Source organism: Rhinatrema bivittatum, chromosome 7 (assembly GCF_901001135.1).
Source record: "Rhinatrema bivittatum chromosome 7, aRhiBiv1.1, whole genome shotgun sequence".
Classification (NCBI taxonomy): Eukaryota; Metazoa; Chordata; class Amphibia; order Gymnophiona; family Rhinatrematidae; genus Rhinatrema; species Rhinatrema bivittatum.
Genome location: NC_042621.1, coordinates 281,192,266 through 281,216,882, shown reverse-complemented (window position 1 = coordinate 281,216,882; position 24,617 = coordinate 281,192,266). Strand labels below are relative to the sequence as shown.

Below are 24,617 nucleotides of genomic sequence, written 5' to 3'. Positions count from 1 at the left end.
AGATGGCTAAAATGGAAGCTTGCCGCAACCCATTTTTTGGCTGGTTACATTTAGCCAGCTAGGGGAATCTAGCTGACCAATGTAGCCATTCTGCAATGTAATTTCCACCCTAACGTATCTAACTGGCTAACTCCTGAGGAAGTTGAGCAGATCATTCTGAAAATTCACTTCAATGTGAGGTCATCAAAAATATTGAAAGCTGTCCTGCCATCGGTTAACATCAAGCATTTCGAATACTGCCCTGCCTGTGTCAAACAAGAAAACTATTCCTCCTGAAATGTTCATACAGCTCCTTCTTTTTTCTCTGCACATAATCAGTGCTTGCATCCCTTCTTATATGTATTATAATGAAAGCTGCAGGGCAACCAGTTGCATTGGCAATAAATAGCACCTGGCATCAGTTGTTTGGCCTGTCTTATACACTGCTGATGCTAAACACCAGCAATATTTTCTTTTTTAAAAAATGCCTTCTGCTGCAAATGAGAGAGCAGTTTTTACTGGCTTTCTTCTTTAATGCAACTTAATCGATTCAGTTTTTAAAACGCACATTAAGGATATCGCACAACTCTTCCTTTTCCTACCCAGCAGCTGCTGCCTGCTGCTTTTGGACTTCCTGATCTATCAAAATTGGACTCTGGGTGGCTATGTTGCCATGAGTCTTCATTTGCAATTACTCAGAGATTTTTTCCCCTGGTTTTTTTTTTCACTTCCCATCAACTCAGCTGAGCATTGCAGCTATGGTTCTCCACCAGGGGCCACATATCAGGGACGCCTTCCAGAAGGCTGAAATCATGGGTCCTAAATCTGGCCACTAGAAGACATCATGCTCTAACTATGACACCATCTCTGCCAGGGGCTGTGAATAGGGTGCCAAGAATCACTAATCCAAATGCAGACGTGATAAAAGGGTTTTGGTCATGAAGACCTAACTGCACATAAGCATAGTATAGCATGACAGCATTTAATGTGATGTGTTACTTTACAGAACGTTATTCCTGCTAAACAGGAAAGCTGCTAACCCTACTGCGTCTCGTTATGTCATGTGTGTCAGATCTCCAGAATTAGAGCGCGGTAGAATTTTCTACATCAAACAATCTGTAGTAAGTACGTGTGCTTTGATGTGCATATGGTGTCATGACCAAATACATAATGCATATCTTTTTTTTCTTTTTTAAATATGCAGACTGGGATGCTACATCATGCCTTGCCAGGAGCTGATAAAGCCTGCAAAGTTTTTGTATCAGATCCCCAAATTAACAGTTTTAACTCTGCAGAATGCTCCCCCCTCCTACACCCCGAAACAATTATGTATGCCTACTCTAGCAGGAACTGTCACTGTACTGTGGCATCACCAGAAAATCACAGGCTGACAAACTAGAAGGTTTCCAAGATACCCTGGGGCTGCCTTCAGAAAGATTTTCCTACTTACCTTATCTGTTGTGTTTTATTCACAGATCTTCAGTTTTACTTGATCAAATTAGGATGTTTCATTCTGCAGACATACCTAGGAGTTAAACTTCCATATCTATTATACCACTCCAAGAGATGGAAGGATGGGCTGTGTTGTATAACTATATATACACTTCCTATCATTCATGTATATAGTTATTTATCTCCGTTCTCCCCCTTTTTTTCCTTCTCCCAGTTAAGGCATCCCTGTTATAATGTAACTTTTATGCTCCTCTAAAGTGTCACTTGTTAATTGGTTGATTATTGTTCTTAGTTCAATGTAAACCGAGTTGATTTGATTTGTATCAAGAAAGTCGGTATATAAAAGATAAAAGCCTTTAATAAATAAATAAATAAATAAATAAATAAATAAATAAAATGTATTGAGGGTAAATACATACTTGTTGGATATTTTGGAGCCAATTCTCACCCATTTTGAGGTCAAAAGAGAAGCTGAGGAAAATAACTATTTGGGGGAGCCTGGCAAATAAACATATTTGCTATTCAAAGTTGTAGCAAAGGCTGCACAGGAGACCAAATAAGGCAAAAATGAATATATAATGAACCACTTTTGGGTCCGCTCTGCTCCGAGCCACACAATGCCTCATTTTATCCATATATGAGACTGACTACCCCTTATCAGACATGCAAAATCACAAAGTCTCTGTCACAATATTGGTATTCTATACAAAAAGTCAAGAAAACCAAACTAAGCATTCATGGGCCATGATGTCAGCGCGATCTGAAGATAAGAAGTTAAAGAGAGTGTGCCCAGACTTCCATTGGCAAACTGCTTCATTTGCATGCTCTTCGAAACATGTATTTGCTCCAGCTCAATAGGCGTTAGCTATAACAGAGATTACAGAATCATGAGGCCTAGTCAGTAGAACGCCTCAGAGGGCAAAGCCTGTCTCAAGAGAACAAAAATTACACTAATTCTAAAACAATTACCCTGGGGCATCCCCATCCCAACAGATAAAAAGCTTGATGCGAGAAAACCACACATAGTGGCAAAGGAGAAAGCACAAGAACAGCATTGCTGATGGAAGCGTCAGTACCAAGCGACTGTTCTGTGGACTATGTGGAAAGAGAGAAGATCCTCAAGTACCAAATGATGCAATCTGAGACTAAAAAAAAAGCGGTAGAAAGTTACAGAAATAGCCTAATTGTATTGGGTGCCACTGGCCTGATTTAAAAGAATTTCCAGACGCATCTAGACATGTTACCTGTGCATAACATAACATCTTCAGAAGGAAGCTTTCTTTGGCATAATGCGAAGGGTATTAGCCGTGAATTTCAGAGATTATAACCATACTCAACATTGTGAGATTCACGCAAGAGTGGCTCAAGACAATCGGCTTCCTGAGGCAAGGGATGAGATGGAGCACCCTCCCCCTCCCCCCACCAAGCATGGTACAGGTCAAATCACCAAGACAGCCAAGAGACAGGGGAGTCCCCCTTGGAGTCTGGCCCTTTCAGTGATTCATATGCTAGGAAAGGGGGGCAGAGAGAAAGGGGATAGAGAATAAAGGATACTATTTCTAGGGAGCTGTCAGCCCCATCACACGCCCAGGAACCCTACCACCTGCCTCCTACCCTTCCCCAATATTCTCCCCCTGGGGAAGTGGGAGATGAGTGAATGGTGGGGATCTGGGTGTGCTGCACAGGGCCGGTGCAAAGGTATTAGGTCCCCTAGGCAGCTTTGAGCTCCAAGCCCCAGCCTTCACCACACACAATTTAAAAATGCATTTATAGTAACACATTTTACATGTAAAAGCCCATTCAAAGTACAGTCTTCTGAGGCAACAATATCACTTACAACATGCAAATATAACATTTACATGCACTACTACGGTACTAATGAGGAAACCCTGACAAATAACAAAACAGACACTTGGAACACATATGGTATCAGGCCTGTTGTAAAGTGCAATGGGTTTGGGCATGGCCCTCAAACAGTCATGAATAACCTGAACTACAATTACAATACCAAAAGTGGAGGACTAGCCTAGATGTTAGAGCAACAGGCTACGGAGCAGGGAAACAATTCAAATCCCACTGCCGCTCCTTGTGACCTTGGGCAAGTCACTTTATTCTCTGTTGCCCCAAGTGCAAACTTACAGGGTTATTCATCAAACCACGTTGGGGCCTTTTGGCACAATAAAAGGGGTCTAACGCACGATAAATGTACAAAATTTACTGTGTTGCGCGTTTTTTGGGAAAACTGGTCCTACTGTTTTCTGTCCAACTTAACCAGTTACCAATCTGCAAAAGGACATTGCCTCCTATCCCATGACTTTTTAAAATTTCCTGAGGAGTCTCTCCTGATAGACTTGACAAATGCCTTCTGAAAATCCAGATTCCGCTTTGTTAAATCCACACTGGCTCTTCCCCATGCCTGTCCATATGCTCAGTAATATTTGCTGTATAGAACAGCTTTTACTATTTTGCCCAGCACCACTGTTGGACTCACTGATCTGTGTTTGCTGGTATTTGCTTTCTAATCTAATTTGTCCTGACTACAAATTTAATCTTAGCGTCTGCTTTATTTATAAAAAGAGTAATTCTTTAGTGGATACCCTCTTTTGGTTTGTTATGTGCATCAAAACCCACCATGGACATGGTTTGTTTATAATCGTGCATAATTCTGTATGAAAATCACTTTGATACTGGACACAAGGGGACTCATTTCAACATCAGATTTTATTTTAGGTCCTCATTTTGTTTTTATTACAGCTGTCATACTAACATTGTAACATAGTGAATGACAGCAGATAAAGATCAAAATGGTCCATCTAGTCCCCTCAGCAAGTTGTTTTTTTTTTTAGAATCTTTTAAGGGTAATAACAGCTACTGCTTCATTCAGGCCACCCCCAAGTCTTCTGTCAAGGGCAGTAGCAACTACCACTCCATGCAGGCCATCCCCAAACCTTCTGTTAAGGGTAGTAGCAACTGCCACTCCATGCAGGCCATCCCCAAACTTTCTGTCAAGGATAGTAGCAAATACCACTCCATGCAGGCCATCCCTAAGCCTTCTGTTAAGGGTAGTAGCAACTGCCCCTCCATGCAGGCCATCCCCAAGCCTTCTGTTAAAGGTAGTAGCAACTGCCACTCCATGCAAACCATCCCTAAGCCTTCTGTTAAGGGTAGTAGCAACTGCCGCTCCATGCAGACCATCCCCAAGCCTTCTGTTAAAGGTAGTAGCAACTGCCACTCCATGCAGGCCATCCCCAAACCTTCTGTTAAGGGTAGTAGCAACTGCCGCTCCATGCAGGCCATCCCCAAGCCTTGTGTTAAAAGTAGTAGCAACTGCCACTCCACGCAGGCCATCCCTAAGCTTTCTGTTAAGGGTAGTAGCAACTGCCACTTTGTGCAGGCCATCCCTAAGCCTTCTGTTAAGGATAGTAGCAACTGCCGCTCTATGCAGGCCATCCCCAAGCCTTCTGTTAAAGGTAGTAGCAACTGCCATTCCGTGCAGCCATCCCTAAGCCTTGTGTTAAAAGTAGTAACAACTGCCACTCCATGCAGGCCATCCCTAAGCTTTCTGTTAAGGGTAGTAGCAACTGGCACTCCGTGCAGGCCATCCCCAAGCCTTCTGTTAAAGGCAGTAGCAACTGCCACTCCATGCAGGCCATCCCTAAGCCTTCTATTAAGGGTAGTAGCAACTGCCACTCCATGCAGGCCATCCCCAAGCCTTGTGTTAAAAGTAGTAGCAACTGCCACGCTGTGCAGGCCAACCCCAAGCCTTCTATTAAGGGTAGTACCAACTGCCACTCTGTGCAAGCCATCCCTAAGCCTTCTGTTAAGGGTAGTACCAACTGCCACTCCATGCAGGGCACCCCCAAGCCTTCTGTTAAAGGCAGTAGCAACTGCCACTACATGAAGGCCTATTCCCAAGCAGAAATGTAAACTTTAGATGTAATAGATTTATTCATTTCCATTTTCTAGCCAGCACAGGGATCTTCTGTGTTTGTCCCATGACCTTTGGAATTCTATTACCATTTTAGTCGTCATCACCTCTTCTGGGAGGGTATTCCAGGCATCCACCACCCTTCTCCGTGAAGTATTATTTCCTGACATTGTTCCTGAGTCTTCCTCCTTGGAGCTCCATATCATGACCCCCTAGTTTTGAAAAAGTGTTTTGGCTGGCCTTGAAATGAGGTCTGCTCAGTCCAAGGCCAGCATGCTTGCATAGAGCCACAGACTGGCTTGCATGGGAACCCCTAATTTCCATGAAAAACATCCCTCTGAGATTTGTTAAACACTCACGGCAGACCTCCTACTGCCATCGCAGTGGCAGTGGTGGGCATGCTCTTTTCAAACTGGTCCACATATGAAACATTAGTGGCACTGCAAATTGCCCAGAATGGAGCTTGAACCTTTGCATAATTTCTCAGGCATAAAACAGTAATCATTTATGCCAGTGCAGGCACAAATAATGCATTGGTCTCTCCAGGCATTCTTTCCCATGTTGAATCCATGGCGGAAGTCTATGGGGAAAAGAAAACCTCACACACATCATCTGATTTAGTATGTCCAGCACTAGAGTTTCCACGCTTGCCTTCTACTGCATTGCACTCTACCTTACCGTTACCTGGCGGCACAGCATTAAGGGGTCCCTGTTTACTTGGCCCACTCATCAAGTTCCAGTATTGGTGATGCTGAATGTGCCATTATTTGTTCCTTCAGGAACTCTGGCAGCTCGGGCTGCCAGAGTTCGAGAAAACAAAGGCTGGACCTCCAAAGGTGAAGAGGTGATCTTAGTCAGAAGCCAGTTAAGAAGCTGAACGAGCAGCATGGTCAGCCTGCCTCCAGCAGAGAGCGAGGGAGTGGAGCAACTGGCAACAAAGCCCTCAAGAAAAACCTCGCCTACGGAGGAAAATGTTTTAAAAGGGCTTTGGTTTTGTTTTTTTTTCTTTTTAGGGTAGCACTGAAATTAGCAGCATAGAGTTGATTATTTAAAGCTGCAGTGAATGGACAAGTTCTTAAGTTAACCAGTCAAACTTGTCTGGAACCATTCCGGTTCATGCCAAATACCCAGTCTAAAATGAATGGGAGAAAAATCATCTGGTTAACTTTAAGTCTGCAATTTGGATGGCACCAGCTCATTAGTTACATTTGGCTGGCCGGCACTGAATACTGGGGCCAACCGGTCAACCTATAACAATGCACCCGGAGCTGCCTCTTTGACTGGCCAAATATAAGCACATTGTGGATTAAGTGCACAGATTTGACCAGTCTGTGGAGGGTTGAGGGAGAGGGGGATTTTCAGTATTGGAAATTTAAACAGCCAACTCCCAGAGTAAACTTATTAAAGCCTTTGAAAACCCAGCTCTAAATACTGGAATGAATACTTCATTTACCAGCTTGCGAGCAGCCATGCATGTACGGTCCTTTTCGAAATAAGAAATACTGCAGTTGTTGTGATCTGCCTCACTAGGACCTTTAGGTTAGCATGCCAGCCCATGGTGTCTCCTCATCAAACAGCTGGCTGTGACGCATAAGGGATGATATATTAAAAATCAGGCATCTCTGCTTTGTAATGACGGTTCTGGGGAACAAAAACTCCATTACTTATAACCTGATGGAGCAGGTTATTTTTCTGTAATGGGTCATGCTGAGATCTGCCATAGGCAGAAGGAGCTTCATTCTGGTGGTCACCACCATTACATAAAACTAAGTCAAGAAAATCACAAAAACAGCATAATTTACTCCCCCTAGGTTTCATATCACTCCCAGCTTCTAAAAACCTTGGATCCAGTCACTTCTACTATGCCAGAATCTCCTAGGACCCTAAACCTGCATTTATCTGCTTTTTAGTAAAGGAGTCCGTGCTTGGCAGCCGAGCTTCTCCCCTCGCTCTAACACTGCCAGTCCTAGAATAATTAGACTGATGCATGCCGACATGTGAAATGCAAAGGACTGTGACACTGCATTCCGCAAACATTTCCGTGCCCAGCAAACCATTCAATTAAACTATGGGAGAGTTGGTTTTGTTGCCATTCATTAAATGCACACTATACCACAATGGGGACATGTAGCAATGCAAATACTCCACAATGGGAACCAATTAAGACTGCCTTCACTTATGGCAATTGACTACACAAGTGGCCCAATTTCATTCAGTTTGTGCAATTTAAAGAAACTGGTTAGTGTGAAGGATGCTTCTTTGCTAATGAGTTTTGTAATCAAGACATCTATTTTAATTTCAAATTAGCAAGATGGAGAGGTGGGGGCAGATTTGCTAGACTAAATGACTAGTCCTAATTAGGATTATAAAAATATTCATCATAGCTTGGCATTAAAGTTAAACCTGATTTCCCTACATTTGCATATTGCTTTAGTCAAAAGAAGTCTGACAAATTGTCTTCTTTTTGACAAACTATACAAATACGGTATCTGTTTTAGTTTGCCTTTAATTTAAAGAGGTAATACATATTCATGATCAGTAAATGAAGTTTAATGATTTCAGCACCTTCCTTCATTAGCATATGAAAAGGTTTTGCTTATTTAAGGCACCAGAATCATCATTGTGTTTATCTTACAAATAAACCAACTGCTTATTTATAATATTCATTTACAAATCTCATCCTTAGAGTGCCAGGGTAAGCAAAGAAATGCGTAATAATAAACTTAGCGCCAAAGTTGTTTACAGAGGTGTTGAGGCAACGCAATTCCTGTGCAACTTGAAAAGAGTTGGGTCTGACAGCAATGATAGAAAATATCAATGGTCCCTACCCCAGCCAAGCTGGTTAGAGATTGGTAAGAAAATAGCTGTATCCCCACTGAAAGAACAGACAGGAAGTCAAAAAAGTTAGTCTGGTAAAACTTGGAAAAATAAAACAGTCGGAAGTTGAGAATGTTTAAGCACAGCACAACCAAATCTGGCCCCTGCTTTTCAGCACCCCCTGCCACCCCCACTTCAAGGCAGCCAGAAATGTTTCTTTCTAAATCCAATTTTTAAAGAACTGCATCTTCATTTCCACTTGGCTGTAAAAGCACAGAGACTTCTGGCAACAAAGCAGAACTGTCAATGTTAGCGGTTCTGTAACTGTGCGAGCAGTGTTAACACTAACAGCCGCTAAGTCTTCAACACCAGCGCTGAAACTTTGGAAGTAAAGCCCCAACATGTGGAAAGTTTTGCTAGAAAATCTCAAAGGCAACAGCAAGATACAGTAAGAACCAAAGAAGACAGTGTGATCCCGTTTCGGACCTACTCATGGATTGCCAAGTACCAGTAGCCACACTGATCGCTGAAGAAGACTGAATTCTTGGCCGGATTTGATATCTTTTATTGGGCCAACAGTAATGTAGATGGTAAATAAAGCCCAATTGGAATGGAAGAGCTCCCCTATGAGGAAAGACTAAAGAGGTTAGGACTTTTCAGCTTGGAGAAGAGCCGGCTGAGGGGGGATATGATAGAGATGTTTAAAATCATGAGAGGTCTAGAACGGGTAGATGTGAATCAGTTATTTACTCTTTTGGATAATAGAAAGACTAGGGGGCACTCCATGAAGTTAGCATGGGGCACATTTAAAACTAATCGGAGAAAGTTCTTTTTCACTCAACGCACAATTAAACTCTGGAATTTGTTGCCAGAGGATGTGGTTAGTGCAGTTAGTATAGCTGTGTTTAAAAAAGGATTGGATAAGTTCTTGAAGGAGAAGTCCATTACCTGCTATTAATTAAGTTGACTTAGAAAATAGCCACTGCTATTACTAGCAATGGTAACATGGAATAGACTTAGTTTTTGGGTACTTGCCAGGTTCTTGTGGCCTGGATTGGCCACTGTTGGAAACAGGATGCTGGGCTTGATGGACCCTTGGTCTGACCCAGTATGGCATGTTCTTCTGTTCTTATCCAGACTGCCTTGACTATGATCCACGCTTCTGGTTCTGTAAATGAGCGTACAGATTCCCACCACTTCCAGCCACCCAACTCATCCTCTTTTTCTGTGTCTTTTACTTTGCCTCACAATCCTGTTTCCACCACTGTTTCCACCACTTTGGTCTCAAGCAGGCCCAAATTTGTTCCAGTGCTGGCTTCCGCCACTGCCAGTAGGTTATTTTGGGCACCATCATAATGTTCTCTGATCTTTTTGGAAGACCAAATACTTAATCCTGGCTGTCTTCCGTGTCTTTAACGCCAGGTTTTGTAACAATCCACACGGCCACCAGAATTTGTCAGGCTCTAATCCAAAACTGTCTGGCCACTCTGTGCTCATTGACAATTGTGTGGTGGTTTTTCTTTTAACTGTGGTCACTCCATGCACGCCACTCCTGCCTTCCTGGAAACCTGATGCAGCTGTATCACTTCTCTTAGGGCTGTATTCATCACTCTGTGCAGTTTTACCCCCAGCCTCTTCATTACTATAGCACCATGCAGTGTCACATATGAAGCTAGATTGCAACCGAAGTGTTGCTATTAACGCTCCAACCAGCAGGCCATGCAGGCTAGCCAGTAGCCATGGCAGCATAATGCAACTGTGCCGCTGCATTTAGGCTTGTAACCTGGCCTGATACAGCTGGACGTCCACTCTCTGCCCATTGGCTTGATTTCCCCCTCTTTGGCCTCTAAAGTTTCTCAGAAGACTGAGCAGACACTCAAGCCATGCTCTGGGTCTCTCTGAAGCCGGTTTAAATTCCGTCATGGAACTGATTGCCGCTCCCTCTGCCGGTGATCCATCCACTGCCTTCTTGTTGAAGCGGCGTGTTCTCCTGCCTCCTATGCAGCTTCCTCCTTGTGTCTTTCCTATCAGAAACTCGATTCCTTGAATGTCTCTTTTCTATGGACGATTTCACTCTCCCGTGTTTTACCGAAACCCATCGAATATCTGAAAGGTTTTGTGATGTCACGCCATCCCTCCTTTCCTCGCGAGCACATTTTCAATGCCTTTAACCTTCCATTGCTAGGGGGATGCATGGAGAAGAATTTATTTTGTTTTTTTGTTTCGTTTTCCATTGAGTTTATTTTGTTTAGATTTCTCCATCTTTATTATCTCTTTCATTTCGTTTGATTTTTAGCATATGCTACTTTTTTAACAACACACATACTTGGGAAAAGTTTGCAAATAGCATGTGCTAAAGTGACCTGCACGACAAAATCAATATTTCATTAGTTTTTTGTCATTTACAATGGAGATCTTTCAAATGGGGATCTACGTCCTTCAACTCCACTCCTATCTGTACAATACTCCTATCTACATGAAATTTTTCTTAAATTTATTTTAGAGGCTACCACTGTGTCCCTAATACAAAGAACTACTGTTCCCTCCTTTTCTCTGCTCTCTCTTCTTAAGAGATCACAGTCTGGAATCATCACATCCCAAACCTTTTCTTTCTTTCTGTCTTTTTTATTAAACCAAAAAACTCAGTGATTGCAACTATATCCAAATCTACCTCTGCCATGATGGCCTCCGGGCCTGTGGAGGTGGTAGCAAGACTTTGAAAATTCATGCACATGACTCTCCAAGATGATGCTCCTTCTCTCTCTCTCTCTTTATTGCCATTTTATTTCCTTTTTCTTTTTCCTTTAACTCCATTGCTGACTCTGTCATCTCTACTTTGTTTGCTGTTTCCTGTAGGTTATCTTACATTATTTTATGATTTTTGTATCTTCACGGCTTTACTTGTTCACCTCCTCTACTTTTTTGCCTGTGGGATAGAGCAGTTTGTGCCTCCCACCTCAGTTTAAATGCCAGTCTAAGGAGGTCTTGAAAAGGGAATATGGACCAGGGTGCCCTTCTTAAATCTATATAAGGCATCGTCATTGTAGAGATCTTTATCCTTCCAGGTACATACCCAGTCACCAATGTACTCAGAAACATCTTTCCTGCACCAGTTTTTTTCAGCCATGAATTAAAGGTTTTCTGTGAGGCCAAATTCTTCTATTCTGCTATAGGCAGGCTTTACTTCTGAGAAGATCATGTGTGAAGAAGACTATGGACTCTTAACAGGTTCTGTATTCCTTCCATTGGAGGACATTTTGGTTCAATCCTCCCACTACACTTTCCAACTCCCCAGAGGAGAGGCCTCAGTAGTACAATCCTAGGGATTAGTATGTGACCTAAGAGAAAATTCTAGGGGGAACTGGCGAGGAACTTGGAGGAGGAAGATGTCTGTCCCTTGCCTTTGACTTGCAGTAGATTGCAGGTAGTGCCACATAGTCTGTCTCTGTGATGGTGGACATGGCTGTTCACTGTATTGTTTGTTTGTTTGATCCCGTGTTAGTTATTCAGCATGGAGAGTTTCCCCATGTTGAGGGAGAGCATCTCTCATTCTTAGATTTGTCTTAAGAGATAAAAAGCACGATCAAAGTAGTGTGTGTGGAACTAGGACCTTGGAGCACTGAACAAGCAACGGTTTAGAAAATTGTTTATCTGGAGAAGCAGGTCAGCTAGCTCAGCTGATACCCCAGGTACTGCCAAGTGTTAATACACCAGGTACCGGCCACGTGGAAAGAGAAGGAAGAAGAGAGCTATCCATCTAGTGCTTTATCTGACACCAAGCAGAGAGGAGCAAAGATCAAGTATTGGAGGAATAAGGTACAACAGAAGGTCCTTGGGTCAGGAACCCAGTACCCAAAGGGGAACCTAAATTCAAAGAGAAGTGAGGGGACCCCAGAAGGTGTACAAAGGAGGCTCAGAACAACCGGTTATGGTTGGAACTGTTCTGACATGGATTCTACAAGGAGAAAGTGTCCCCTGTGGCATGGAACACTACTATTGTATGAAGAATCTTTTTGGCCCAGTTATATTTGTTAATGACTAGGACCCTGATGGCAAAAAACTTCTCCCCTACAATACCAAACTCTACCACGACTGGAAAGAGTCAGGACTCAGACTGATACTGAATAGTGACCCTCTGTTCTGACGAGTGCATATGGCTATGCACGGATTTTGTTACCAATCCAATACTCCTTACAGCTCCTTAAAATGCTTTTTAATGTTTGCTAACTGATTTTTTACTGGGTCATGTGTGAAGGAGACTATGGACTCTTAACAGGTTCTGTATTCCTTCCATTGGAGGACATTTTGGTTCAATCCTCTCACTATTGAACTGGATATCATAAAACACATTTCTCCAGCTAAATTCTGCTCTTTCTGCCCATCCCTGCAGGCAGAGGCACCTGGAAGGTAAATAACTTGTAATTGCCCACATTTACTTCTAAGCTTTATGTCTCTCACTATGGCATTCACTATCAGAATTGGTTTGCTTTTTTTTAAAATTTTGGGCACCTTTGTCATCTCTTTAAAGGTACTGCAGATGCCTTCATTCACTTTAATCTCTATTTCGGTTGCTCCAGTACCTACAGAAGCAGGGCATGGCAGGTGCCTGAAATCCAGTCCTCATTCTCCCTCAGCTTGCAGCACAATGGACTCTCCTACCTATTGTGAAGGTGATACCAACTAGAGTGGTCTATGTTTGTTTTTTTTTATAACAAACTAACTCAGCCTTTGGTCTAGGTGATTTTTCTTCTCTTTAAGCTAGACTGCTGAGCACAGATGGGGTAACCCATAAGCTTCTGCGGGGTTTGTCCGAATGCTGCAGACCCACAGATATTGTTCTGTCTTATTCCCCTCTCATCTTCCACTCACCTTTATATTAATTACAGTAAAGGGAAAAATATACCATGGGCTGTTTTATCTAAATGAATAGGCACACCTGAAATTCCCACTGACAATCAGGAATAAGCCATTTTATAAGAAGAGGAAGCACGGGAGGCAGGTGGCTTATTTGGGAAGGGAGAACTCGATTGCTATGAAGATTCAGCTGTGGCCCCCTGCAGAGCTAAGAAAGAAAAAGTTCATCTACTCAGAAAAAAGTTTAAAATGACACAGCAAGCAATAAATTTACCATAAATTCTTGTGGATTTCTGAAGAAAAGAAATACCTCGGTAGAAGAAAGAGTGCCAATCCCCTTTCAGAGAGCAAGGGAGAATTAAACACTTAAGAAACTTTGCAGAAAAGGAAAGCCCGCCTTCCTCAATTTGAGGAGTACATAAAAGAGGATGTAGAAGTGGGGTGGGAGGCAGTGAGAATCAAAACTCTACCCAAAATTGGGTAAGCATCTTAAAATAGCCAAAAGATGAAGAACAGAGCAGATTCAACCAGCAGAGTCAACAGATTATTCAAAAAAGCAAAGCAGATTAAAACCGGGAAAAATGCTTTAAAACTCCAAAACACTTAGCAAAACAGAGGAACCAAAACTTATTTGGTGGGACAATTATGCAAGAGCGTTCCAGACCCTTCAGGCTATTCCCCTCTCATCTCTGGGTGTTGGAAGAGGGGGACTTAAGTAATCTCCAAAGCTCAGACGCAATACAGTCCCTGGAAAATGTTTATCTTGGTCCAACGAAAGGCATCACAACTGACAAAGATTCATGAACTGCTTTCGATTAGGACACTATTTCCTATACCACAATTAAGTGAATAATATATTTTAACTTAGTAATTAATAAATTAAAAACAGATGCATGCTTTTTAATGCAAAACACTTTAACTAAGGTTACACTTTTGCATTTATGACTGCATTAATGGATGCCTGTATCAATGCAAGCTGTGCTATAATTAGATGAGCTGCTTTGCATACATTTTGAATATTAACATTTCCTTTGTATATTTTAGGAGTTCATGAGTATTAATGGGAAAATCTGCACATTAGCTTTAACACAAACCCATAAACACGTTAACGCATTTTTAACGCACGTTAAGCTTGTCATGCAGATGTGCACACATCTTCAATGCCTGTGTTATTGCTAACATACTTATAGGTTCGACCATCAGATTGTATTACAAAATATGGCAGCAATTTTAAAGACACCTCCTCCAACAAAAAATTCCACCCAGAACTAAAGATGTGAGCTTTCCAGGATGTGCAGAAGGAGAAAATACCTCCTCATACTCCTCTTGCCCCGCCTGACAAGTTCTGGAAACTTGGTTTGGAGAGTCACAAACACAGAATTTATTAGGCGTACACACATAGTAATCTCAAAGGCTTTTTCCTCCTTCGGAAAGCAGGCTAAAAATGAGATCTTTGTGTTGCTTTTGGTTCATATCTGTTTCACTGACTAGTCAGAAACCACCATTAATGCACTTAAAAACTGCATTAGGACTTAATTCTTTGAAGTCCCGAAATCACCTAAATCTCTTTAAATGTAAAGACATGTCCAAAGAACCAATACATAAGGGAGGAAAAGACCTCAGAAAACGCTGGGAACAAACACCTGAACAACTGGAAATTTGGTAAGTATGGTCAGAAAAACCTCTTGATGAGTCTTAGAAATAATGTATGGCTGGAAGAAATTTCTATTAGACCTTGTATAAAATATAGGGACTCATCGCCACTAAATCTTCAAGAGGGCTAATTTAAGAACCTATCTCCCAAGGTTATGCACCTAAACCCTTTGAAAACTCTCCTGTCTCTTATTACATACTTTACGATATGCTGCTCCTTGAGTAGGTTCATTGAGCAGTTTATACAGAGCTGAAAGGGGAGATGCAGTAAAACACTGTGGCCAACTCCAGTTCGCGAGAGTCACAAACAGGTCTTCAGTTAACATGCGTGAGATGCATTTGCATGACTTTCCTCCATTGTGTGCAAATATATCTCATGCATTTTTATTGTGGGCATCCTGAAAACCAGATTTGCTGGTTGTTCTCCAGCACTAGAGCAGTTGGCAATCGATGCACTTAAACGATAATTATATGGTTGCCAAGTTCAAGAACACAGGATTTTACAGTAAAAAATTAATTTCACGTGTTTTCTTTTCATCTTTTAGTGTTCTAATATAAATTAGCTATGGTGTTCTCGTGCTCCTTCTTTAAAAGTCTCCAAGCTCCGATATCTTTCTGAAATGTTCATAACAAAACTTTTGCATAAACTCTCAGATATCAGAATTCAAAAGATCTAAAAATACTTCTTAACCTTTACAGGTAAAATTATAGCATCAATGCCAATGTAACCAGGTCATTATGCCCCGCTTCTCAGCCACTGATGTAAGAGAGAGAAGATGTTGGTCTATCAGCACATTTGCAGTCACACTAAGGGTGTTTTCTGCAAGGCTGTCAACAAAGAGGAGCATTGGCAAATAGGATCCCTCTCTATAATCTGCTTTATGTATAGAATATCCATCAGCATCCTGCATTGGATTTTGAATGATTCTACTAAACAACATTCAGCCTCAGAGTCAGACACCATCTGACTGCACCACAACTGCATTGTGAGCCATGTGGCAGATGCTAGGCTATTAGAGCCCAGCATCTGCACAGTCATAAGTCTGACACACCGCAGAAACTGTTTATATCCTTGGCGGGTGTTTCATTTTCTAATACTACTGATTGTTAAATGAAAGATTAGCCTAGTTTTAAAATCTTTCACTTTGGCTAAAGTAAAATTTAAAACGCCAGACATCAAAAGAATACATTGGTCTTTCAATATCACTCACATTTTCTGATTACTTTAGAGATCTAAGCATTAAAACCTATCTGACATTTGATATTATAAAAGAACCAAATTTATAGTGGCTTTCAGTCTGCAAATGTCACACTAGCATCCTCAGAGGAGCAGTAACTGACACCTTGCACCTGCCATACCCTTCAGTCACAAGAGAAGGAAAGGTTATATTCAAGATAATATAGCTTATATTGATGGAATATTTAATATATTAATGCAGTAAGCAGTATTAGAGTTCTTTAGGAAAACAGAAGTGAAGGTGAAGGCTTAAAAAGGCTGGGGACATTAAGAAATGCCACTCAGAATCAAAAGCCAAAACAAATTACTCACCTTTTGATCAAGACTGTAGGCCAAAATCCAGTCCTCCTGTTTGGGGTGAAAGAGCAGACTCTGAATATAGAAGTTCAGCCGATACTTTTGATAGGTAGCCCCTTCATCTGAACTGATCAATATGCTGCTTTCAACGTCTGGATCACTGAGGAGCATTATCTGGACAAAGAAATCAAACATGATAAAACAGAAAAGAATTAGGGGAATGAAGTCAACGCAATGGGGTAGATTTTCAGACGAGCGCGAACAGCCTACTTTTGTTTGCGCTCCAGGCGCAAACAAAAGTACGCTGGATTTTAGTAGATACGCGCGTAGTCGCGCGTATCGGCTAAAATCCTGGATCGGCGCACGCAAGGCTATCGATTTCGTATAGCCTGCGCGCGCCGAGCCGCGCAGCCTACCCCCGTTCCCTCCTAGGCCGCTCCGAAATCGGAGCGGCCTAGAAGGGAACTTTCCTTTGCCCTCCCCTCACCTTCCCCTACCTAACCCACCCACCCGGCCCTGTCTAAACCCCCATCCTACCTTTGTCGGGGGATTTACGCCTCCCGGAGGGAGGCGTAAATCCCCGCGCGCCAGCGGGCCTCCTGCGTGCCGGGCCGCGACCTGGGGGCGGGTACGGAGGGCGCGGCCACGCCCCCAGGCCGTAGCCACGCCCCCGTACCCGCCCCCAAAACTCTGCCGACACGCCCCCGCAACGCCGCACGCTCCGGCCCCGCCCCCCCGACACGCCTCCCGACACGCCCACTCCGAAAACCCCGGGACTTACGCGAGTCCCGGGGCTCTGCGCGCGCCGGGAGGCCTATGTAAAATAGGCTTCCCGGCGCACAGGGCCCTGCTCGCGTAAATCCGCCCGGTTTTGGGCGGATTTACGCGAGCAGGGCTCTGAAAATCCGCCCCATTGTGTGGTAGTGCAATGGTCAAGCTCTTCAGGGTGGGAACTTTTCTCCCCTACCCAGAGAGGAGGCGTGAAACATAGGACCACTTTCTCTCTTTAATTCCAATCAAAAGCCCATTATTTACAGGTCACAAACTCAGTTCAAGTCATCAAGGCATCCCAGGATGCATATAAGTGGTTATATACCAGTGAGCATATTTGTAAAAATATGAACATTTTCAAGATTCAGGAGTTTCTTTGAATGAAAATGATAAGTATTATGAATTAGAAGGACAGTCAGTTTTCCTGCACTCTCGTTGAGTTGAATAAAAATGATAAAGTACTACGAATGAGATAAATTTGCATATCAGGGAGACTCCGTATATGCAAATGTATCTCATGCATATTCATGGGAGATATCCTGAAAACCCGACTGGCTGTGGGGTCCCCAGGACAGGCTTGGGAAGCCCTGCTATTGCTGCAGCAGATGCAAAGTCCACCCCATTGCTGGCAAAGATTAAAAAAAAAATGAAATCCATGCATGTTATTGCCTAGCTCTAGCCTGTCCATGGCCCTGCCCCTTTATTGGCACAGATAAAAGCAGCCATGCTGTAAAGCGTCTGCGCTTGGCATCGATGCTTGTCAGAAAGAGTATGGGCTGCTCAAAATCGTCCTCGTCAACTTTTTGACTTTGTCAAGAACTTAACTATTCTGAGGGAGTCGAATAGCCCCAAAGTGACTGTTGAACCTGATAAAATAAGACAATATTTTGTAGGAAAAGGTAGAAGTATTCATTTCTGCCTTGCCCTCTTCCACTATACTAGAAAATGATGCTGGAAATTCTGATTTAAATTTATGGGAATCCTTTGAAGAAACATGTCCTACTGAGATATGTGAGAATTATATTTTAAATGCAAAATTGTCCATTCAAAGCAAAAGTGCTTATAATACAACAAAAGCCTTCTGCCCTGAAACTCTTAGATTTAATATAGATCCATCAGGTATCCAATATAGCCAACATATTACAGTTTTTAAATTCACCACTGTGCTCAAATACAAGTCTGCATTTCAGACACTGTAATCCCCCGACACAGCCATGTTTCGCCTACTGGCTTCTTCGGGAGGGACTATGCTGTTACATTTGAAATGTAGAAAGTTAGAAAATTAAGAACAGCACAATGAAGTCATTTAATGCAATACAAAGTGAAAGCTACTATATTAAATTAAATAAACATTGAAAGCGCCTTCATAAAAATAAAAAAACAAACAACCAAATCATGAACCTAGAGAAATTGGTATAGCTTACAAGCTTCATAGCAATATAAAAGCGAAGGCACTTGTCAAACAGGTAAAGAAGGAATCTGAACTGACGCAAAAAAGGTCATCTGATACAAAGAGTCCAATCACAGAAAGGAAGAGAAGTTTTCCATTCAGATTCAGAAATGATTTTGAAAAATAATAATAAAATAAAACCCAAGAACGAATGAAGCCTCCTTTCCGATATAGGCCCGTGCAGCCATGCACACACATGGATCTGAAAGTGTGGTGCGGCTAGGACACCACACACAAAGGGCATGACAGAGTGATCACATAAGCCTTCTTCCCTTCGGAAACTAGGATACAAAATAATTTTCAAAAATTACCGTCTACATGAACTAAGGAGACCAGCAATAATCCTGCAAAGAAACCTGAAGGAGAAGTTGGTATCAGGACAAAATGTCTGCTGAGTCAGATTTCCAGAGCATTTATAATAATGAGCTTACTGGCCCTTGGGCATGATGTACCCGTGAATCTGGAAGCACCTCGAACATTGTCAAAATTGCCCCACTAGTGAACAGCTAGTTAAAAGAGCTGCAATAATGCAGGTTTAATGCATTTCAGCAAACAGGCTTCAGAATCTAGTTACAAGAAAAACCCCACAACACACTGACCTTGGCACATTCATGCATGTTAAATGCACATTAATGCATGAAGATTAATGCAACTTAGTAAATAGGCTTCTGCAATAAAAGCCCTAAATATTTAGTACCCTAAGGAGAATAAAGACAGCCAAGATATGAGAGAGGTATTCAAATACCTGAAAAGGTAAGGCACACAAAGGAAAAAACTTTTCAGTGGACAGGGAGTTTGAGAACAAGGGATCATGATACGAGGCTCCAAGGGGGATAGAGACTCAGGAACAACATCAGAAAATATTTTTTTTCATGGAAAGGCCCTTCCAGAGCAGGTGGTGGAGGTTTAAACAGTAACAGAATTCAAAAGGCATGGGTTAAGCACAGAGCATTCACATAAAATAAAACCCAAAAGAGATAGCAGAAGCATAACTTTGTAAAAGCACAGGCCCTAGGGGTAGCTGAATCGATATCAGCGTTTTACAACTCCCCAGAGACTGGCTGGGTTGTGGTGGTGATGGGGAATTATCTGGAAAAGGCACAGCAGCCTAGGAATCTCAATGTTTTAGCAGCCGCCATGCTAAAATGGATCGGTATTTACATTATTGCAAGACTGTGCAGTCAGACACAGGAAGGAGTGGATTGCCAAGTATAAATTAAATAGGGGATCAGGTGGGCTTATCTACCCAAGGCAGTGGAGTATAGAGGACAGGGATGACAAAAACCGGGTTGGCTCTGCACTCTACAGCTGGCAGCTGGGATAGATCCATGGCGGCACAGGCAGGAAGAATTGGGCCAGCTGGTTTTTTTTTTTTTTTCTTCTGCCATCATCTACTAAGTTACTATGTAAAGTGGAAAAAATGCTGGGCAGCAACAAATCATGCGTGGCGATGGCATGCAGAGCGGCTAGCAAAAGAATAAAAAGACAGCTGTATAAAACCGGTACCCCACACCCACACAGAAAATTATAATATGAAGTAGATTCTACTGATGACTAAGCTTTCGTTTTGACATTTTTTTAAAATATTCTTTAACAGATTATGCACCTTGAACAGTTGTTCGGTGTCACAGGGGATATATATGCCGTTTGCTACCTTGTAGTGACAACAAACCAGCCTTTTTATTTGATGCGGAGAAAGTGCATTTATTTGTATTAAATGGCATATTAGCATAGAAGGCAGGCAGCGAATTCGCAGTTCTCTGCTGCCACCTGAAACCTAAAACTGGCAAGCAATTCATTTGAAGGACACACCAAGGTAACCACTGGACACTTTCTTTTATCCTGAAATAGGAAGAAGGGATACAACGTTCTTGCAGGACAGAATACTCTGAGTCTAAGCCACAATATTTTAGATGGATCTTTGCCAGTCATAGACGAGCACTTGGAATTGTTTTCAATAGAATTCAGTTTTCATGCCTCAAGAACTGAGAGTATGTCCTGAGCATAAACATTTTAAAACAGATCTTAAAACATGGTTGTTTACACAGGCATTTGCTACAGAGATGTATACATGGGTTTGATTTTATTTGTTTATTTTTTGTAATGGTAATCTTTAAAAAAATTTTTTAGATATTTTACTTTATAGTTTACAGATGTAAGGGATATGGATACCTAAAGTTTTGGTGTATTATTTACTGTAATTTTTTATTATGTAAGATTGTATTTTAAGTAAGATGTTTGGCACTTAATTCAATTTTTATTTCTGTTATACTAGTTTATATTTTGTGCCTATTATGAACCGTTGTGAAGGAATTGCTATAGACGACGGTATAGAAAAAAAGTCACCAAATAAATAAATAAGACCACTGCAATTTCTTTAAATTCAGGTATATTCCTTTTACGTACGAAATCTGTGCAAGCAAGCAGCTTAGTAACTGACACGTCTAATAGATAGTATGAGTATCCAGGAGCCCTTAATTGATAGGGAGTCTAAATGGAGAACAGACTCTTCCCTTGGCAGTAATCATTAGAATCATATAAGAAATGAACAACGTAAGTATGCAATCACATTAGTGCAATAGGAGCACACTTGAGAATTTGCTACATGGCCTTTGTTATAGCCTGAAACCGAAGACATTTGGAACATGAAGAAACCAAATTGCATAGCACTTTCCCAAGGCTGCTGAAGAAGAGTAGGGCACTGTTCATGAGGGAACGATCTCTCCTACAAGGCCCAAATGCTTTTTCTGTGGATGCTTTTTCCCTTCCCAAAAAATCCCCATACAGTAATATGCAAAAGTTTAGGCATCCCTGGGCAAATTATGTTTCACTGAATCTCTAGGTGATACCTCGACATGGTGCAACTTTAAACATGACATATTTCTGCAATGTTTAATGCAAATTTATTATTTACTTGCTGCTTTTAAAAGATTGAAAATAAAATAGTGAATATTAGCAGGTAGGAAAAATGTAGATATCCTTACAGCTATAGTTCATCATGATGCAGGAAAATGTTAGGCAGCTGTTTTGGTTTTTTTTTTGTTGTTGCTGTTGTTTTTGGTAAAAAGAAATATGCTTGTCTGATAAATCCAGTACATTTCCATACCTAACTTCTTCTCAGCCATGTTTTTGTCACAGCTCTCTGTATCTGTGTCAGATTTAAATTCTCTGTAAATAAGTATTTCTTCATCCTTCACTCTGAACCTCTCTCCCTCCAACTTCATATCATGATGCCTTATCCCTGACTTTTTCTTTTCTGTGGAAAACTGCCCTCTTGTATGTAAAACCTCTTTCTCAAGGAACCATCTTCAGATGCTGCAGAGTAGGGAAAAATGGCTGCAACTCTAGTTCAGGATTCTCCAATGGGTTGCAGTAAAAGCTGCAAGATATGCATAGTCCACAGTCTAACAGTAAACAGTCCACACACAATAAGGTGGTGTTCCTACTTCTGTCTTCAGTAAATATCTTTAGTTTGGAAGCATTCAGTAATACAAGAATTACCTACAGAAGACAGTTGATAAAAATGTAGCAATCCACAAGCACAAAACTACAGTTTCTCCAACTGCTTGAGCAAGGGTGCAGGAAAGTGGAGACTACCCCTTGTTCTTAGTAGGCCTCTGCCTCCCTGAGAAACCCAGTTGGACTCTATTGTCCTCTTCTCCCACTTGAAAAACAGTACCAAAACTTGGCAGATGTAGCAGATTCCTGGACAAATCTAGAGCTGATGAGTGATGACTGGGATAGTAACCTACCTGAACCACCGACTGCAGCTGGGTCCTTCCTGGAACCCACTCCAACCAGAACAGAGAACAATTCACGCTTCTAAAACAAAAGGAAGGCTAACCATCCTTCCTCCTACGAGAGCCTGGACAGCCACAGCCTTGCTGCCTCTCCTTTTAGATGACATCTCCTCCCAGTAACTCGTGCAATCACCTTTATAGCTCTTGGGCTAAGGACCCACCCTTTAGGGGATGGACCCTAACTATCATCCAGAAATAACTCTACTTTCATGGAACCTCCTATTGCTGGATAGTTACACATCACAACACATATAGAGGTGAATTTTAAAAGACCAACGCGCACATTAATTCGGGGATGCGCAAAGAAGTCAAGCTCGTGCATGCCAAGTGGATTTTAAAAGCCACTGAGATACGCAACATCCCTTACAGCGTGCACACCTCTTATAAAGTAGGAGTAGGCTATAAAACAATCTCTAACAGGCCGATTCAGTAAACCGCGCAGGAGAGCTGGTGCTCCGAGGCGAGTGCCCACTCTCCTGGGCACGCGATTAAGTATGCAAATGAGGGCCCGCGCTAATAAGGAGGTGCTAGGGACACTAGCACGATCCTAGTGCCTCCTTAATGGCGGAAGCGGCGGCTGTCAGCGGGTTTGACAGCCAACGTTTAATTTTACTGGCGTCGGTTATCAAACCCGCTGACAGCCAAGGGTTCGGAACATGGATGCTGGCAAAATTGAGCGTCCGTTTTCCAATTCGCGGGCAGATTTTTTTTTTGGGGGGGGGGGCCTCGGACTTAATATCGCTATGATATTAAGTCGGACGGTGTACAGAAAAGCAGTTTTTTTCTGCTTTTCTGTACACTTTCCTGGTGCTGGCCGAAATTAACTTCTTCCTTTGGCAGGAGTTAATTTCTGAGAGTAAAATGTGCAGCTTGGCTGCACATTTTCCTTTCTGTATCGAGCGGGACTAACTAATAGGCTAATCAACATGCATTTGCATGTTGAGCACGCTATTAGTTTCAGGGGGGGGGGTTAGACGCGCGTTTTCATAAGGGGTAATAATAGTGCATCAAAAACGCGCGTCCAAACGGGGGCTAACGGTGCACTCGGCCTGAGCACACCGTACTGAATCGGCCTGTATATGCTTACAGCTAGCAGTTTCAACTAGCAGAAATATTGTTAAGAAATAAACATTACACAGACTTGTCAAGGCAAGATGAGGGAGATGAAGAAAAATGTATGAGGTATCTGACAGAGGTTACGGATGGGTGGGATCAAAACTAGGAAGGAGTGAGCTAGCCCCAATGCTTTATTTTTATTTATGGGAATGAGAGATGGGAGGAGATAGGATGCTATAGCACTAAATATTTGTGCTTTCTGGGATGGATAGGATGTTGAAAGATTGGGCCAGAAGGTCCCAGAGTATTTTGTTTTGTTTTATTTTTTGCTTTCTTTCTGCTGCCACTTAACTGGATATCTTTTGAATATACTGTATCCAGTTAAGAGGCAAGTCAAGCAGCCAGATAATTTTAAAACCTAATCAGTTATATTCAAATATAGTCGATTACATTTTAAAATTATCCAGCAACATATAGCCAGATAACGCTAAGGGAGTATATTCAGTGGAGCGTTTAGCTTGCTGAATATCCTGAACAAGTTATCTAACTTTAGTCAGATAACTTGTCCACTCACTGGTTTATTAAATAATGGCCTCACAATCTATAACATCTAGCTTGTGCTTCCATGGCTGTTACGAGCGCGACCTCCGGCAGCTGTAGGGACCGAGGGCTTGGGGCCTTGTGATCCCGTTATGACCCAAGGGCACGGTGGCCTTCGGATCCTGTTATGAGTACGACCACCGACAGCTGTTACACTCTGAGGCACGGAGGCGCGGTCGTCTCTAAAGCAGGTGATGTGAGCCCTTGGGCCATGGCATGACCCAGGGAGGAGACCCAAGCCACACTGCAGGAGGTGAGCTGGTGCCAGCATGGATAACGAGAGCAGGACAAGGCTGAAGCAAGGATTAGGGTACAAGGTCTGACCCTCTACCAAACCTGCACGCCCCACGATGACCAACAATGCTATGTTGATCAATGAACAGTCCTCTGACCGTTCCAAGCCCTTTCGAACCTGCTGCTGGGTACGGCAATAGGCGGCAGGCTGGACAGAGGACAAGGGCAGACGGAGTCCTTGGAACACAGAAGACTTTGGACTAGGACTGAAGCGAGGACACTGTAAACAAGGACTGAGGCGAAGACGCTGTAGACGAAGGCTGGAGTAAAGACATCATAGATGAAGACTGAAGCAAGACACCACAGATGAGGACTGGAGCAAAGACATCATGGATGAGGACTGAAGCAAGACATCGTAGATGAGCACTGAAGCGAGACACTGTAGATGAGGCTGAAGCGAGACACTGTAGACGAGTGCTGAAGCAGGAT

The 24,617-nt window shown here is 42.4% G+C and overlaps 1 protein-coding gene across 1 annotated transcript in view; it reads right to left on the bottom strand.

The window, feature by feature from the left end:
* SORCS3 (sortilin related VPS10 domain containing receptor 3) overlaps positions 1-24,617 on the bottom strand; it is a 1,039,444-nt gene that overhangs the window by 535,751 nt on the left and 479,076 nt on the right. Inside the window, exon 5 of the mRNA XM_029610742.1 lies at positions 16,233-16,391. Coding sequence (XP_029466602.1) covers positions 16,233-16,391 — 159 coding nt within the window. The remainder of the gene's footprint in view (positions 1-16,232; positions 16,392-24,617) is intronic.